The sequence below is a fragment of the Rhineura floridana genome, chromosome 1, assembly GCF_030035675.1.
Source record: "Rhineura floridana isolate rRhiFlo1 chromosome 1, rRhiFlo1.hap2, whole genome shotgun sequence".
In the NCBI taxonomy this organism is placed as follows: domain Eukaryota; kingdom Metazoa; phylum Chordata; class Lepidosauria; order Squamata; family Rhineuridae; genus Rhineura; species Rhineura floridana.
Window position 1 is genome coordinate 258,771,813 of NC_084480.1, and position 18,208 is coordinate 258,790,020.

The 18,208-nt window shown below is 41.0% G+C and overlaps 1 protein-coding gene across 4 annotated transcripts in view; it reads right to left on the reverse strand.

Annotated features, from left to right (window-relative positions):
• Window positions 1-1,998: 1,998 nt before the first annotated feature.
• The window catches only part of ATP6V1H (ATPase H+ transporting V1 subunit H), a 49,858-nt gene continuing 33,648 nt past the window's right edge, over window positions 1,999-18,208 (reverse strand). For 3 of the 4 annotated variants that reach the window (XM_061598730.1, XM_061598714.1, XM_061598722.1), the window contains 5 exons: window positions 17,634-17,812; window positions 16,196-16,321; window positions 13,796-13,897; window positions 12,295-12,408; window positions 1,999-2,375 (listed from right to left, as the gene is read on the reverse strand). In XM_061598730.1, the coding sequence (XP_061454714.1) occupies window positions 2,315-2,375; window positions 12,295-12,408; window positions 13,796-13,897; window positions 16,196-16,321; window positions 17,634-17,812 (582 nt within the window). In that variant the 3' untranslated portion in view covers window positions 1,999-2,314. Of the gene's footprint in view, window positions 2,376-12,294; window positions 12,409-13,795; window positions 13,898-15,089; window positions 15,175-16,195; window positions 16,322-17,633; window positions 17,813-18,208 lie in introns of those variants that run through there. The other variant, XM_061598741.1, reaches the window with a different exon arrangement.

An 18,208-nucleotide genomic window follows, 5' to 3' on the forward strand; every position in this document is an offset into this window, starting at 1 on the left:
ATAAAAATTGTGTCAACTACAAGGGACACATTTACACATTTTACTTTTTTATAAAATTAAGAGTCTTGCTATAATCAATTAGTAACGAAGTGTAGGAAAAATACACGGCTTATATCTTACCAGATTAAAACTTTTTTTGGGGAAAGGCATTCTTGTTTGTAAATTTACTAGTGATATTTCACAATATTGAAGAAATTATATCACCTAATTGTAGCCAGATCTGTTGGTGTGCTAGTAGACACATTCACATGAGCACTTATCTTATAATTGTAGTCATTAAAATGCTTATTTTGGGAAATAGCAATACTACTACTGGGATCTTTAATGAAGACAGTTGAGGGGGAAACAGAATTGCTCTGGATCTGATTACCTGGCTTATCTGGGGGAATTTAGCACTGCTTAATATTAGAGCCTGCAATAACCACATCTTGGTTGCAATTACAGTAATTTATTTATAATTCAATAAAGATACTATGTCAATATACACTGATTTAGAGGCAACAACGGCTTTGCAGCTTGGAATGCCCCTATAGAAACACAGAACAGAAACTTTTAAATAATGCATTACAGAGGTTCACACACCCATGCATTACCTGGACTGCACACTTAATAACTATTACAGAGATAGTAGAGGAGTTACTATTGCAGAGGAGGAAAAGAGTCACCTAATGTGGAATTCTGAGGCAAAGTCTTAAAAGGACCCAGCTGTGCTATGAAAAAGGTAAAAGAATCAGTAAGTGGAAAAGGTTACATACAAAATAGTAGCTTTCCCATCTTGCAAGAGTCAGAGATGAGAGAGACTGAGAAAACAGATGGAGAGATATAAGGGATGTGAGATGTGACAGTTACCTGCACCAGTAAGGAAGGAGTAGAATAGCCGCACTGAGCCCCAAAGCCCTGGACCTTCATTGTGACGAGCAACTATAGTCACAACTAGGCTGTGATGCTTTGGCAAAGGAGGGGTAATGGTTAAAATAATCCTTCCGCCTGTCAAAAAGGAGGTAAGATTATGGCCTTAAGTGGGGTGGCTGGTCATTCAACCTCATTGCAAATCCCCTTTCCACCATCCTCTAATTTCCTAATGAACCCACCAAAAAGATGGTTGAAAAATAGGAAGATTCTCTCTTCAGAGAAAACCCAATGGAGTCTTTCCAGAGTGGAGTCCTGAAACAACAAACCTGGTTCTGAGGTAAGAAACAGAGAGGGTAGAGACAAGGAAAGTTATCTAGAGAAACCTTAAGCAGAGAAGCAATCTCCCATGGTCCATCATGGAGGCAGAATGTCTGAAAGAGAGTGTGGCATACAGCCTTTTAGAAGCACCTCAAAAAACAGAACAAACTGGGTGTGCATTGTGCATCCAGTTTTAGGGAAAACTTACCACACAACCCCACCCTGAATTTGGAAAAGGTTTTTTTCACCAAGGTTTGGGCTTGGACCCGAGAATCCTTACATGACAAAAGATACGTGAGGAGATTCCAGGGACGTCACAAATCAAGTCAATTGTCAGGACACAGGTGAAAGCTGTGTCTCTGCCCTTTTACTTTTCTTTAAGAAGGTGCTCTTGCCTTCATTGAAAAGGGGTAAACTTGGAAGTTCTCCAGAAATGCAAGAGGAATTCTTGATTATGCAGGGTATGTTTGCCATGTGGAAACCACTTATTCACAAGGAAGATCAATAACTAAGTTAGAGGTATTTCTTGCATTAGATGTGGCACTAAATTCCAGAGTTGATTTGGTTAGAGTGCAACCTCCTGCTTGTGACTGGCATGTGCTGCTGTTTACACCAACACTGACTCACACAACAATGTTTTCATTGCTCAGAGTACATGCAGAATTCCAGCTGAACTGAACTCCTAGTAATACCCATGAGGATAATCAACTAGTCTTTTGCAATCTTCACGTAGCTTTAACAACCACTCTGTCAAATAAATTATTTGAAACATTGTTTTCCAAAGAATACAATTCATAGCCAAGTGAAGAATGAGCAACACAGAGACAATTAATGATATAGAATGATTATTCTTTAATGCTTTGTCCCTTCTTATTTGGAGACAATAAATACATAAAATAAAGGGAACACATATCAGCAGTATTTCTTGTATATTTTCGCAATATCGAAGGACTTCAGCTAGCAAAGTGTCAGAAACTGTTTACTAGATTAAATTTTACCCCTGACAACAATACTGGAAGAACAATAGGGAAGAAATCTACACAAAAGCAGGACAGGCAGTGAGGGGACTGCAACCACATCGTTTTCTTATTCGTACTTCAAGACAGCAATAGTTACTCCAGTTAATTCCTGCCGAAAGAAAGACTCAGCTTCGTGCCGTGGCTGTTTGAGGTTGCTCTGATTGCAGCTGCTTTCCAAGATACTCCCTGAAAGAAAGCAAGGGGGCATTTTTAAAAAGCAATAATGAATGCTTATGGGAGTTTTCTGGAAGAAATAAGTAGCGGTTGCTGTTTTCAAAAGACAGCAGAGCAAGTATGCAATTTCTTGCCTCCACCAGCCCTCAGCAGTTCCACAGATGGCAGTTTTGATAAGCACTTCAGGTCTGAATTTTGTTAAAAATTTAACAAATTCTGAATAGTAGCCATGCTGGTTTATATTGTTGAAGTTATTTCTCTTTTCTGCAGAGTAAGGGCCCGATCAAACAAAAACAAACAAAAAGGTAAGCATTGATATAAAGGGGGGGGGGAGAGTTATCAAAGTGTTTTATGTGCCATTGATTCAAAGTGTTAAATCAATGGGACATAACACACATTCTTAACTCTCTCCCCCATTTATATCAACATATAACAAAGTTCAGATGGTACTGAACTTTGGCTCAGTCATGCCTAAATAGTTTTAATAAGAACATAACATAAGAAGAGCCTGCTGGATCAGGCCAGTGGCCCATCTAGTCCAGCATCCTGTTCTCACAGTGGCCAACCAGGTGCCTGGGGGAAGCCCACAAGCAGGACCTGAGTGCAAGAACACTCTCCCCTCCTGAGGCTTCCAGCAACTGGTTTTCAGAAACGTTTTTTATTTATGAAGTGCTGTTTAGGTCTTCACTTATACTCCAATGCTAAAGTGAAGGTGTACTCTAAATTAAACCTATCTCCACATCAGTTAAAACCAGCATGATGCACTATTTGCTTCAGTAATCTATTCCATCCACATGAATCAAGGCATTTTAAACAAGCTGAACAGAAAACAAATCTGCATATTTAAAAGCTCTGCATTTTTACACATACCAATGCAAATTTAAGAGGCTGAAATAAATTGTGACTGACTGAACCTTAATTAAACTTTGCTTGAGATGGAGTATAAAGTACCATTTTCTCCAATATAGAAATTGGAAAAGAAATTACTGTCACTGGCAAACAAATGCCATTCCAGTTCCCCTATATGAAATACTGAGATGTTAAGATTTAAAAACAAAAATTAATTAAGCAAGAGGAGTACAGCAGAATCCCAAAATGAAACCATGGAAAAGGGGAAGTACAAGATGTCTATTTCAGAAGGGGAACTACAGTCATGTATTATGAAACTCACAGGGGAAGAGAGATACAGAAAACTAATTTCAGTCATATTATTTTATGCAGCTTTACATGGCTGCAATGCTATTTGTGAGCAGCAAAGCAGACATTCACATGCTTGTTAATTTAGAAACAGCTTCATCATCAATGATTGTACTGCTTCAGAATCCTACTTAAAACAGAAAGTTCCTAAATTACTCAAATTTTCAAAACCAGATAATATATAATTAATGGTGCATTTATCATTTCAAATATTAAAATTATCAGAGTCCAAGACCATCACTGTACAACGTTTGGCTGCATTGCTATATCTGTGGGTTGTGGGATTTATGGAATCATCAATTGCTACAAACGTAAGTTATTAACAGTGCAGATCTATATATGTCTTCTCAGAAGTAAGCCCCGTTGAAGTGAATGGGCCTTTCAGAGAGATGAGTACAAAACTGCAGCCTAAGTGAAACACATCTTGATGAGCCTGCTGAGCACCACAGGACAGATGCAACTCATGGTGGGACATATGTTAACTGAAAGCTAATCGCAATTTTGCCTCGTTTTATGTTCCAATTTTCCTAATAACATGGAATGAAATGTATCTGCAATGTAGATGCAAGACTGAGACCAAAATGTGACAAAGTAAAAGTAATAGTCCAAATGGCCTAATGAATAATAATCAGCCCAGAGAGTTACGCTTTCATACACCATTGGTGTTCTCAATTTAAAAAATGGGGATGAATGGCAAGGGATATGGGGCTACAAGAAAGCAATGGCTGTGGGAGAAATGTTGGGTCTAAAGTTTCATGGAAGAACTGTTATCTGGAAGTGGACAGATCTGAGGCCACAAAGAGAGGTTCTTTATATATTGATTCTTGTAAGTTCTACATCTTTGCCTGTGGCCTAAGATGATCACCCTTACAATGGGATTGGATCAAAAACTCCACTACAGGTTACCTGATAGACCACTTGCCCCTATATAGACCTGTAAGATCACTTAAATAATCTGGGGAAATTGTACTTGTGGCACTGAACTATATACAGTAGGGCCCCACTCATATGGCAGGTTACGTTCCAGACCCCCACTGAAAAGCGAAACCCTCCGAAAAGCGGAACTCATTAAATAGAATGGCGCCCGACGCCCAAAAAATGCCATAAAAACGGAACAAGCGCCATGAGTGGGGCCTTACTCTAATTGAAAGCTGCCATATTTGCGGAATGCCGAAAAGTGGGCCGCCAAAAAACAGGGCCCTACTGTAGAGCGATGACCCCCAAAACAGGCACTTTCTGTTGTCCCTGTTCTGCGGAATGCCCTTCCCTTTGCCGTATATGAAGAAGCAGCCATCAGTTGCTTCAGAGGTCTTGCGAAGACTTCTCTTTTCCCCCAGGCTTTCCCTGATTCATCTGACTGGACCCTGTTTACCTATTTGAATCCTGTTTGTTTTATTCACTTTTATATGTTTTTATGTGTTTTTGTATTGCTGCTTTATTGCTTTTAAGTTGTAATTTTGTTCTTGTAATGTCCTTCGTGGCGCAGAGTGGTAAGTGGCGGTAACGTAGCCGAAGCTCTGCTCACGGCCGGAGTACGATTCCAACGGAAGGAAGAAGTCGAATCTCCGGTAAAAGGGGTCGAGGTCCACTCAGCCTTCCATCCATCCGTGGTCGGTAAAATGCGTACCCGGCATATGCTGGGGGGGTAAAGAAAGGCCGGGGAAGGAACTGGCAATCCCACCCCATATATACAGTCTGCCTAGTAAACGTTGCAAGACGTCACCCTAAGAGTCAGAAGTGACTCGCACTATAAGTGCAGGGACACCTTTACTTTAATGTTTTAATTACATATTTGTTTTAATTTGTTTAAACTGTTTTTAATATTTAAACTGTATTTTAAATTATTGTGTTTCACCCTGGAACCTTAGTGTGAAGGATGGGTAAATAATAATATTTGTTTTTAGACTGTATGCCATTTAGAGATTTTTAAAAACTATTCAGTGGTTATAAACACTTTTAAATAAAATAAGGAAATAAAAAATGTGGTATGCTAATCAATGTATTTTCTGTTTTAAAAGTGAAGCTAGGGATAAGAACTGGCCTTCACTCATAGCATCTCTTTCTCCACATCCTTCTGGCCATTTAAATGAGTGATCTGCTTATTTACTCCCTGCACTTTCAAAGGCACAGAAAGGGTACTTGGATGAAGGCCCTGCATTCTGAAAGGCTATGGACAGATAACAGAAACTTATGAAAAGGAGGGATGCAACAGCTACAAAGTTAGGTTTACCATGTTAACTTTGTTCCCTTCTGCCTAAGCAGGGATATGCTGTTGGGGTATACAGAAACCTGGACTACAGGCGGGCCCCGCTTATATGGCAGGTTGTGTTCCGGACCCCCGCCGTAATGCAGAAAACGCCGTAAAGTGGAATCCCATTGAGTATAATGGGGCGCGTCACACAAAAATGCCGCAAAAGCGGCTTTAAAATGGGGAATGAAAGCCACCACATTAGCGGAACGCCGGGAAGCAAAGCGCCAGGAAGAGGGGGCCCTACTGTACTTAATTATCATGATTAAGGTAACAGGAGTGGTAGATTACACATCTTGAAGAATGACATTTAGAAATCTCTTTATTCTGTTCCCAACCAATAGGATGATGGCAATAACCATTAATAATCGAATACATGCCAGTCAGACTGTAGTGTATTACAAAGTATAGCTGTACGATGAAGTGGTATATGGTCTGTATTACTTGAAAAAAGTTACAACTGATATTAAGTTGCTACAGCTGAAGAAGTTTTTTCAAAAGCAACCAAGAAGCAATTTTGTTTAAAAAATCCTAGATGCTAGTCTAAGCAAACAGTCCTAGGAGTGAGATCAAAGCAAAAACCATAAATCCTTCTCAATTCAGGATTAAGAGTATGCTTTAAGAAAAAATGCAGAAACCATAGTGGGCAAGTTTCCATGTAGGCTCAAGTATAAAGTCTTTCTTTACACAATGTGGCCCTCAGATTCTCATCTACTGATTTACTGGCCTTCTGCATCACAAGTTCTAATGTACTTTTCAGTTACTGCAAGCAAAATGAAGAGATGCATCTTAGAAGTGAAGGATGTGAGACTATGCATTTCTTTCTTACTTTGTTGCAGTCATCACATTTATGGAAATTATGATAAATATTACAATAAATAAGGAAAGTGCTTATGTTGAGAACTGGATTTCATTCACAGAACATCCTATCCCCATAGTGTACTCTTTGGCCATCCACATGGCTGATGGGACAATTGCAGGAGAAGAACAGGCTGTCAGATTGCACATATTATCCTGTGCATGGAGAGATCTTGCAACAAGAAGTGCATGGGAACTGGTACAGGGACACTTTTGTGATTCCAGTGATAGTTACTTTACATTATTTATATCGCACACCTTCAACTGCCACGTTGTGTTATTAGGCCAGCTAACAAACTCAGACAAAATTAAAAACATTTTTTTTACAAAAACCATACAAAATAAAAGTCACAAAACTATAAAAATTAGCAAGCCAATTTGAAACAGAACCATAACCCTTTTTAAAAATGGTACCTTCTGAGAAAGCAAAACAAGTTTTCCTGGTGCCTAAAAGATGTCAAGGAGGGCACCAGTCAGGGCTCCTCAGGAGGATATTCCAAAATCAAGGAGCCCTATTGAAAAAGCTCTTTCCCATCTATGCAAACTTAAACTCCAAAGTTTGATTTTTTTCTTCTTCTCAGAATTATCTGGTACAATTACCTCTATTGCCACAAAAAGACTAGAATATAGAATCTGGAGAACTGCATCTGGGAGATCTAGTTTCTAATCCTGCCTCCGAAACAGGCCTCTGACTTAAAATGCTATTGCTTCAAGTCATTCCTGTGTTGATTGGGGCTGTTGCAGCACCCAGAATCACACAATTTACATAGTTCCCTTTACAGATACACAGCACTGGACTGGGTTGCAACCCCATGCATTGAAACAGGGATGAAGAATCTGAGGTAGAGGCTAGCATCTGGCAAAGGGAGAACCAAATCCAGTCACCTGACCTGTCATTTGCTAATTCAGTGCTGACGCAGGGGTGTGGAGGGAATGACTGTTGTAACAGGAACTGCTATAAACTCACTTTGGAGAGGGTGGTTGAGGCCTTGGTCTGCCACCACCTCGACCTATTCCAAAATGGCCCTGTTGTTAACAATAGGTCAAGGGCTGAGAGCTTTTTAAAATTATAGACCAATCTCTTTTATACAACCTAGCCCCCATAGGTTTGGAGTCCTGAGAATCCTACTCCTTTTTTTCTCCTTTAAACAAGATAAAGGTAAGCCTCTAGCTTTCAGGAGTGCAGAGTCAGATTCTTTTAAAATGTAAGAAAAGAATACAGTGTGTGTATAAAGACAGGCAAGCAAAATAAGTCTTTATTTAGTATCTTCTTCAGCTACAATTTCTTCATTGGGATGCCCAAACTTTTATTTATTTATTTACTACATTTATACCCTGCCTTTCTTTTCATCATGGAAACCCAAGGCGGCTTACATATGGTTCCCAGACAGTCTCCCATCCACACGGTTCCCAGGCGGTCTTAGCTTCAGCAGGGTGCTGGCCTCATGTGCCTTCAGACCACAGCCTGGAACCTGGGAACTTTTCTGACTGCCAAGTCCCATTCTAAAGGTGCGAGGTTTGGGTGGGGGGAGGGAGAGGACAAAATGACTACCACTTGTAGTCAGAAATGCAAGTTGCATTTACACACAGCCAACATAGATAAGACAACTGCAGTCCTCTGACTTGTCATAGCTAGCTAATATGGGGCCAGGACAGCTTTTAAAAACAAGAAGAAAGTGAAAAGAAAAAAGCAAGGGCACTGAACAGGATGACCGAAGGTTTTTAACCCTCAAAAAACCATTATGCCTCAAGAAAGCAGAGGGAGTTCCAAACAAATAATTTGAGGAAAGGAAGATGTAAACAAAAAAAATGGTAGTGCTAAATGACTCTGTTAGCAGCTCAGAAGAAAATCAAGATAGAGCTTAAAGAAAGCAGGGAAGGTGCAATTTAACACATGCTCGATTGCCTAGGACAACTGGCAACTGCTCTTTGGTGAGGAGGAGAAAGTGAAAGCACCTTCTTCTCCCCTTTGGCTACAGAGAGCATTGCAGTGGGCTTTCAGGCATGCATGCTCACTTGATCCTGCCCCTTTGAGGAAGTCCACAACAAAAGAGGCTGGAAAGAAGAGGACCAGGCAGTAGTGGCCAAAAGGATGGCACAGGCAGGGCAGCGTTGCTTACCTAGCTTCTCAATGTTGTATGTCACTGCCAATTATTGAGAAGGGGAGGGGCAAAGCAGCAGGCGCTCAGGGCCACATGGGTGAAGTGGTGGAGCCAATCAGACACTCCTGCTGCTACACCTGCACCAAGCTCCTGCTGCCTCAGTCCTCCACCTCTCAGTAACTGGCAATGACACATGGTGTTGGAAAGCCAGGCAATCAACACTGCCCTGCCTGTCACTGCTGGGGCCAGGACACTATTTCTGTTGCTTCTGGCCTGGGAAGACTGCAACCATGCCTTCCTCTTGCTAGTGATAGCATGAAGGAAGAGAGATGATGAGTTGAACAAGAAAAATTGCTGATATTATTGCAAGGCAAGAGAATCTGTCCCCTAATCCCCTGCACACAGACACAAAAGTGCATAATCAATTAAAAAACGTTGAAAACAAAAATCAATTTTTTTCTTAAACATCCATAGTTCAGATAAAAAACACATCTTGCACTTCTGTTCACCAAAGACCTTTTGGACATGTTAATGGATTCTGCTGCAGGCAACTAATGGAAACACAATGGAAGGCTGCAAAATAAGATGTTCTAAGTGCCAGGGAACGAAAAGCAATCATAATACACTCAATACTAAAGTCTAATTTTATTCTACACAGTTCAACTCGATTTTCATTATGTAGCAAGATGGGGGGGTCGATAGTTAAAAGAAACCAGAAGAGCCTCTAAATTTCAAGTTTCACTTAATAGTGGCACAGTTGCTGAGTCTATTCTAAAAAAGTTAGTTATTCACTAATAGGCAAAAAAACTATAGTTTTTTGCCTATTAGTTAATTTCTCTGCTTTTTAATCTGGGAGATAAGAAATGGGATCCTGTGCAAGTTTGCTGAGAATGGATTGATCATTTGCATGCTTATTGAGTTCAGTGGGATTTACTCCCCTGCAATCATGCTTAGGATAGGTGAAACTGACCACAGGGAATGGGGAGGGGAGGAGGAGGGGGTTGGGAGCAGGCAGGAGGGGGAGAGGAAGAGAAGGACAGGTTTGATCATTTGCATGTTTATTGAGTTCAGTGGGATTTACTCCCATGCAATCATGCTTAGGATAGGTAAAACTGACAAGGGGGGAGGGAGAGAGGGCTAGAGTGGGCAGGGGAGGAGGAAGAAGGAAGAGGGGATGAGGAAGGGAGAGGAGAGGCAGGTCATCATTTGCATGCTTATTGAGTTCAATGGGATTTACTCCTATGCAATCATGGTTAGGATAGGTAAAACTCACTATGGAGGAGGAGGAGGAGGGAGAGGGGAAAGGCGTGGACTGGAGGAGGGCAAAGGAAGGAGAGGGGAGGGCATGTTTGATCATTTGCATAGTTATAGAGTTCAATGGTATTTACTTCTGTGCAATCATGCCTAAGATAGGTAAAACCGACCATGGGGATGAGGAAGGGGATTGGAAGGAGATGGGGAGGGAAGGGGCAAAGGAAGGGGGAGGGAAGGGGGAAGAGGGAGGGGATAGGAGGGAGGAGAAGGGAGGGTGGGGTTGATCATTTGCATACTTTTTGAGTTCAGTGGGATTTATTTCTGTGCAATCATGTTTGACAATGGAAATGGATTGCCTTCAAGTCGATCCCGACTTATGGCAACCCTATAAATAGGGTTTTCATGGTAAGCAGTATTCAGAGGGGGTTTACCATTGCCTTCCTCTGAGGCTGAGAGGCAGTGTGTCATGTCCCCCTCAGAGGACTCATCCAAGCAGAAAGAGGAATAGGAGACCGCAGACCCAGGAGAGGGGACAAGGAAAGAGACAGCTCAGGATCCTTCACCAGACCAGGGGCAAGCCCCCGAAGGAGCCCGCCTGCCAGAGTCGGGAAGCGACCAGGAGACTGCCCCTTTCCCAGCAGAGAGAAGACGCCAACAGGTGTTGCAGCAACAAAGGCAATTGGCTCGATTAAGGAGCAGGAGAGCTCACAAGAACACAGGCTGATTGGAAGCACCTGGCTTTGAACGCCGAGCATAAAAGACTGGAAGGAAAGGGAGACTTCTTGCTAGAGTCAACGTCAAGCCTTGCTGCAGACATTACTCCAGCTACCCTGTCGACCCGTGCCTTGGACCCTGCCCTGCCTGATTGGATCTTTTGGTTTCTGGACCTTTGGACTACCTTAAGGACTCAACTCCCCTGCATCCTCCTTCGGCACTTCCCAAACGGTAAATAAGCTGGCTGGCGCCCTGGTTCCTCCTGCCTAGCAGATTTATGGTCTGGCCAGCAGCTGGTATCTGTTAATTAGTTGCTAGTCGCTGTGAACCCACCGTGTTTGACACAGTGTCTGGCCCAAGGTCACCCAGTAAGCTTCATGACTGTGTGGGGATTCAAACCCTCGTCTCCCAGCTCATAGTCCAACACTGACCTGGGGAGGAGCAGGCAGGGGAGGAAATTAGGTGGGTGGGCACTGGGAAGAGGGGAAGTCCCTTACCTTTCCAAAAGGAAAACACTGAACATTATCATTGCTTTTTAGCATTTTCCCCACCGTTTTATTCTACAGCAGGCACAGGTAGCTTCCCACCCAAATTTAAACCAAAGCTGCCCCTGGCCACATCCACACCAGGCCTTTATTTCACTTTGGACAGTCATGGCTTCTCTCAAAGAATCCTGGGAAGTGTAGTTAGTGAAGGGTGCTGAGAGTTGCTAGGAGACACCCTGTTCCCCTCACAGACCTTCAATCAGAGTGGCTGACTGTTAAACCACTCTGGCCACTAGAGCTCTGTCCGTGGAATAGGAGTCTCCTCTCAGCACCCCTCACAAACTATGCTTCCCAGGATTCTTCGGGGGAAGCCATGACTGTCTCACACGAAATCAAAGTCTGGTGTGGGTGTGGCTCCCTAATTAGACAAGCCAAGCAGCTGGGAGTCTGGCTTTTAGAACACTGACAGTTGGTTCTTACTGAGCATGCCCGACACTATCATTCAAGTTCAATGCAAAATTTCTTAAATTAATTAAAAATCAGCCAGGCATTTTTTAAACTTTTAAACAGCAGAAGATGGTCAGAGTATGGGGCAAGGTCAGTAATAGGATTCCAGGTACTCTGTGAACATGGCTGATTTTTAATGAAATCCAACAGATTATGAGAACTCTGACAAAAAAAAGTCCAAAAGGGCTCTGGGTTGTTTTCTCTCTCTCTTTTTACACTTTGAACTCTCTATTCTCTCTGACTGTTTTGTGTATTGCCATGAAAATTTAGAGGGTTGTTAAGTAAGCATTTCTGACTTCAGGACTATAAGTTTTGTAAGGTTTTATTTTGAAATGAGCTTATGGGAAGCATCAGAATGGCAAGGGGGTATTTCCAATTTAACATTGCGGAATGTGAAAAATCCACGCTGGCTACAGTCTACAGCCACTCTGTATAATTTCACTGGTACAAGGTACCAATCCTCTATTTTAATCACCAAGGACATGACATTTTAGGATTTGTGTTTCATGCATCACAAAAAGAACTCATGCTGTTAGCCCCAAAAGTGAAAGTGAATTGTCACATACCAGTTGTGGACCATCAGCTTCTGCACAGCAAGTAAGGCATTATAGCGAACCTGTTGGTCTTCATGGTGCATGTGGTTCATTACAAGCTGTTTTCCACCAAGCTGTTCAATCACACTAAAAAATAAAAGAGGGAGGGAGCATTGGTATAAGAGAGGTAGTGTCATGGGTATGTATATTATTTCAAGCTTCCTTCCAAGTACTAGCAGGCACCAGCCTCCCACCATTTTAGGTTGCTTTACAACCCCACACCATGAATTTCAAGTGGACCCATCTTAAAAACCTGAGTACAAGAAAGAATGGCACATTTCTAAGAAATATGCAAACGTCTGGTGTTTAAATACAAGTATTCCATGTAGTAAACCAAGGGTGGGGAGACTTTTTGGCCTGGTGTGCCAGATCCGTACTAGTCCCCACCCCCCATGGGCCAACTTTGACAGGTGGGCAGGACAACGCGCCCGTCAATTACCTCCCACAGGGAATGTCACACAGCAGATTCAGCATACTTGAAGTCATCACCCATCAGCTAAGGGGCAGTGACTTCAGCCCTGCTTTCTGCAGGGATCAGCTGTGCAACTGAGTTCCCCATAGGGAACTTGGTCACACAGCCAATCGAGTTACATCTCTAACTACCCCACACCTGACATCACATATGACTGGCCAAATTGAGACCCAAGGTGGGGCAAATTTGACCTTTGGGGCAGAGATTCTCCATCCCTGCAGTAAAAAAGTAGGTGATACTGGCCAATTCACTCTTGCATATTACAGGCTGTAGAAATGTGTGCTCACCACATGATGTATTTAGTTTTGTAATACCTGCTACTAAGATGATCTTTTTCATTCTTCATTCCCATTGCTTTTCCAGCATCTCTTCAGTACAACACAGAAGCTATGCATTCTTCCCATGAGACTGGCTGCACTAGGAGTTCCACCTTGCATCTCCCTTATGCAGCAGAGTGGTTTGCTGAAACCAAGCCCTTTTGAAGGTGCACTGTCCGTGCTAATCAGATGACTGGCGCCAACAGCACATCTTCAAAGATGCTTGCTGCAAGCCCATTTTTGTCCATTTGCAAAAGCCGTTTGAAAACCATTTTGAAGTTGTTACTCGACATCAAAATAATGCCAGGTGATTGACAGGAAGTACCCCATCCAACTGTCAAAAAGGCACTCAGGAGGTGGAGGGAGATTAGGATCCAGCCCATTTTATCATCATTTATTTGTACGCTGCTTTTCCATGGTGAAACATGATCAAAGCGTCTCACAACATTAAAAAGTTTGTGTAAGATCATTCACTAACAGTTACAAGACTTACCAGAATTCAAACAGTCATATAAACAAAAAGCTACTGAAAACATCTCATATTAATACATATACAATCAAATAAACCATCCACTGATTTCATAGTAAGGTGTAGCAATAAGTCACACAAACTCGTCCATGTATCATATGCAATGACCCCGGCATGAACTCAGATGTTAAGCTACAGTGAAAAAAGCTTCTGTACCGTTTTCCTCGAGGATAGTGTCGGACATATTCGCCCACATCATGAGCAGCTACAGCCAACACCTGAGGATCATCCGATACCTCCAGAAGCTTTGTCAAGATTCTACAAAAGGATTGTAAATATACCATCAAATGTTCATTACTGTAAAGTGAAGTACAAAACATAGCATACTGATACAGGTCAACAAACCCATGCCATGTTATTTTAGCTCTTTAAATAAAACTCAGTATTGCACAACTTTTCTAGATCTACACAGTATCACACAAATCTTTTCAGAGACACGAGTGGCACCTGACTAAGTCATAGAGCAGACCCACGGAAATCAATTGACATAAGTTAATCATGGCTATATCCATTGATTCAGGCTGCTTTCACACTGCACTTTATTCCGTTATTCTGACAATTTCTTACCTGGTAATTTATGCATTTTATTTGATCTGTCAGACAACGTAAAAGCTAGTTTTGGAAATCTAGTGGAATATATTGGAAATTTAGTGCTAATTTCAGTGATAAACAATTCCAGAGATAATCCATTTGCAAACTTGGGAACCTAGAAAATGGTAGAAATTTTGTGCTAGCTGCAGCTGCTCACATGATATGCATCCTGGCATGTAATATGTTCCTGCCCTTTAGACACACATCAGGTTTTGCCCTACAAAAATTGTACCTGTATTCTGGCGTAGACGCGGGTAGCAGCTTCCCCTTCTTCTTCTCCCCTTCCCCCCCCCCCCGGCCATGTCCAGACATTAACTCATACAGTGAATTATGGTGGAACTATAGTGTGCATGAGTATAATGGATAAGGGACAAAAACAAGATGTTGTTCACTGCAGCAGTGTGAAAGACAGTTGCATGAAATGCCGGTATATCAGCCAAAAAAGCCGCAGTTCCTTAATACAACAGGTACTGCAGTGTAAAAGGAATTTTAGAAATCAGGACAGAAGCTCTACAATTTTAATCTGCAAAACTGATGCAGTAAGCCCCATGTGTGAAAACAGCCTCAGTGGGTCTACTCTTAGTGTGACTTAATCAGATACCACCCAAAACTTTTGTTTGTCCGTAGCTAGGTAGCACTCAACACATACTTGGCAAATGTGTTCAACTATAAATTATAATTGCACTCTCTGTTGAATTCTTATCTTATTAAAGTATCATGCAAAAATTCAAATAAACCTATATGGGGAGAGGAAATTGTACTGCTTTTCACATGTATCTTTCAGTATTTGTCTTCTGAGTGATAAAATAAAGAGCAAATATTCTTCATTAAGTTAGCTCAACTTTTAATGAAGACAAATCAATGTTATTGACAGTTACCTATTCGTTTCATGCTCTACTAAGCCCATCGATCTGCATGACATATCTACAGACAGTTGAAGCAGCCTAACCAAGACACCAAAATACCAATTAAAGTAACATAGACACATCAATGAATATCTCAATTTGAATGGATAATGCACATCTCTGAAAAGGCAAATACTATGCTTCACTGAACGGATATTTATGCTACATGCAGATGTTACAGCTATGATATGGTTACTGCTAAGTAACATTTTTGCACAGGAACATCATGTCATGGCCATCAGCTACAACACACATACACACGGTTCAATGGTTTCCAGGAAGCGTCTACATATATCTAAACCATACATTTGCTATTTAGAAAAAAAAATAGAAACAGTGGATTGTATCCAACAAAGTCATCCCATACAAGGCACAAGGATTTCCACCTGCGCAACAGGACTTCTCTTTTGGCCTGGAGGGTTGAGGAACTACCGAAACAGGTTTGGGGGGGGGGAGAGATGTGCGCAGGAAGAGGAAATCCCACTGCACAAATGGAAGTCCTTGCTCTAACGGGACGGTTACACAGGTTACAGTACTCTAGGTAAGATTCCCACTTTAACTTCCATACTATGTAATGCTGCAAATATAGTCTAGTCCCTCACATACTGTGCTCACTTGCAAGTTTGGCTCTATGCACCCACACTTTTCCTTCTTTTTTTCAACCCCAATCATCCAGGTTGCAAGTATTCTTGCCATGGCCTGGGTTCTTGTGCCCAAGGGTGGCCGGATTGGGTTGAATTTGAATTTCTCAAAGTGCAGCTCCCCATGCCACATGATTAACTTACTTTGAAACAGTCAAAAAGAGACAGTGATATGACATGGCAATATGTTATTTAATGGAAGAATTCAAATGTTCTAATAAGCATGCCAAAGTACTTTCAGACGTTCTCAGTCTTTAGATCCCAGTCCATATTTTGTTTGAGGGGAACTATTTCTTGAAAATGGTGTTAAGAGTCCCTTAACCTTATTAGATATTCTAAATTGAACTTTGGTGATTCTGAGCAACACAACAATTCAAGCTTTAAAAAAACGGAGGTTGGGGAAAATCAGAAGAACTTACTTCAACAGTTCATAATTCTTTTCATTTAATCTTACAGCATTCTCTCGCCAAAATTTCTCAGATTTGTGAACAGGACTCCACTCTAGCCTTCCTGACTTAAGCTCAGAACTATATTCATCAAATGAACTGCAGGATAAACAGACAGAGGATGAGGAATAAGTCTAATACTCAAGAAAAATATATGAAAGCAAACAGGACATTTAAAGAGAAAGAGGAAGATTCTACTAAAAGCCTTCACTGCACTTCAACTGTGTAAAGGTTATTACAGAAATTACCTGACACAACTATAAATATGAGCATTTACATATACACAAGTGCAGTTTACTAACAGCAGCATAATTCTAAGGTTTGGCCAGATTGACTCCTTTAGTTCCAATTCTTCCAGATTTTTGTCTATTGCTGACTGTTTTCCCACTACAAGGGTGGGAATGTCCACTATTCAATTTGGAGTCCCTTTCCAGGCAAAAAAAAATCCTTATTCTGACTAACATCTGCTCAGGCCTCATGAAGGTTGCTCATCTCCCAGACCTTGGAACCAGATTTGTAAAACAATAATTTAACCCTTAGGATCATGTAACTATGTATGTGCAGTGGGTGAAGGGTGGGTCATAAATAACAACAACAACAACAACAACAACAATAACAATAATAACAATAATATTTAAGACCTACCCTATTTTCTGTGAAGTTGGTTAAGTTGCTTTAACTGCTTTTAATTGTGTTTTAAAACTGTTGTAACCCACCCTGGGACCTTTGGCTAAAGGGCGGGTAATAAATTCTAACAATAATAATAATAATCACTTTTTAATATCCCAGGGCAACAACAATTAGGTGCTTAGCCAGATTTAAAATGATATTCTTTATTTTTAATGTCCAGTGATTCCAATTTCCTAATAAATAAACTATTTTTCATTCATTAACATGATATGCCTATGGGTTTTTCAAGAATCTCCCAATAAGCTTTCTGTTTATTTTATTTATTTATTCAATTTATATCCTGCTCTTCCTCCCAGAAGAAGCCCTGTTTTACTACCTTTTATGTATAAAACATATTTTGTTACTATATGAGATAATGAAGCATCCTCGAACGAGGTCTAAAATAAAGCCTATTGGAAGGGGTGACAAGTGATAACTACCACTTTGTAAGTTTTAATAATTAATTTTAAGTAGAAATTATCTAAGGGTACATATTATGTGAAGCTGGTACCAAAAAAAAGCCTGCTTGGTCGTAGGGTATTCCACAATTATTTCTTTCATATAATATTTAGAATCTACAGCATCTGGAAAAGCAATTACTAGATAAGCTAACATTCCAATAACTAGGCCTTTATTTGATCTTGACACATGCTTGGAGGGGGAACCTCTACCACAAGGAAGACCACCCACCAACACATCCACTGTATCAGTTCAATCATTAGACGCTCAAGACAAAATTTACCTGAGGTCTTGGACACTCTCCCCAAGTTTATCCAACAGAAACTTTATATCCTCACTTATGTCTTCATCATCATATTTCTGTTGCTCCAAGTTCTCTAGTTGCTTTAGAACTTTGCACTGGATCATGGCAAGAGCATACTCCTGGCGAGTTTCTCTTTCAGTAGACTTTTCTAGAAGATTCTGGAAAGAAACAATTAACAAAAAGGTGTTACACTCCAACTGCCATGAATGAAAAGGCACTGATGGCATTCTCTGTGTACTACCACTCCCTCTATACTGTCATTTCCAGTCATGTCCTGCTAGCATTCTTTACAGTTCTGTATCAAGAGGATGACATAACTTAATGAGAATTATTCAGATGTTATCCTAGTTTCTGGAAATAATCTGCCAGACGTCTGCTGGAAGCAGAGAGCATGAATTTTAGAGGGCAATATTGTAAATTAAAATTCTAATATCCAGCTTAAACCTATAATATGTGGTTTAGATGCGACTAAGATCAGCCACAATTAACTTTCTAAACATTAGGTGGCACTAAGACAGCTGCAAGATCTACTGCCTTAGCGCAGCACTGGGACA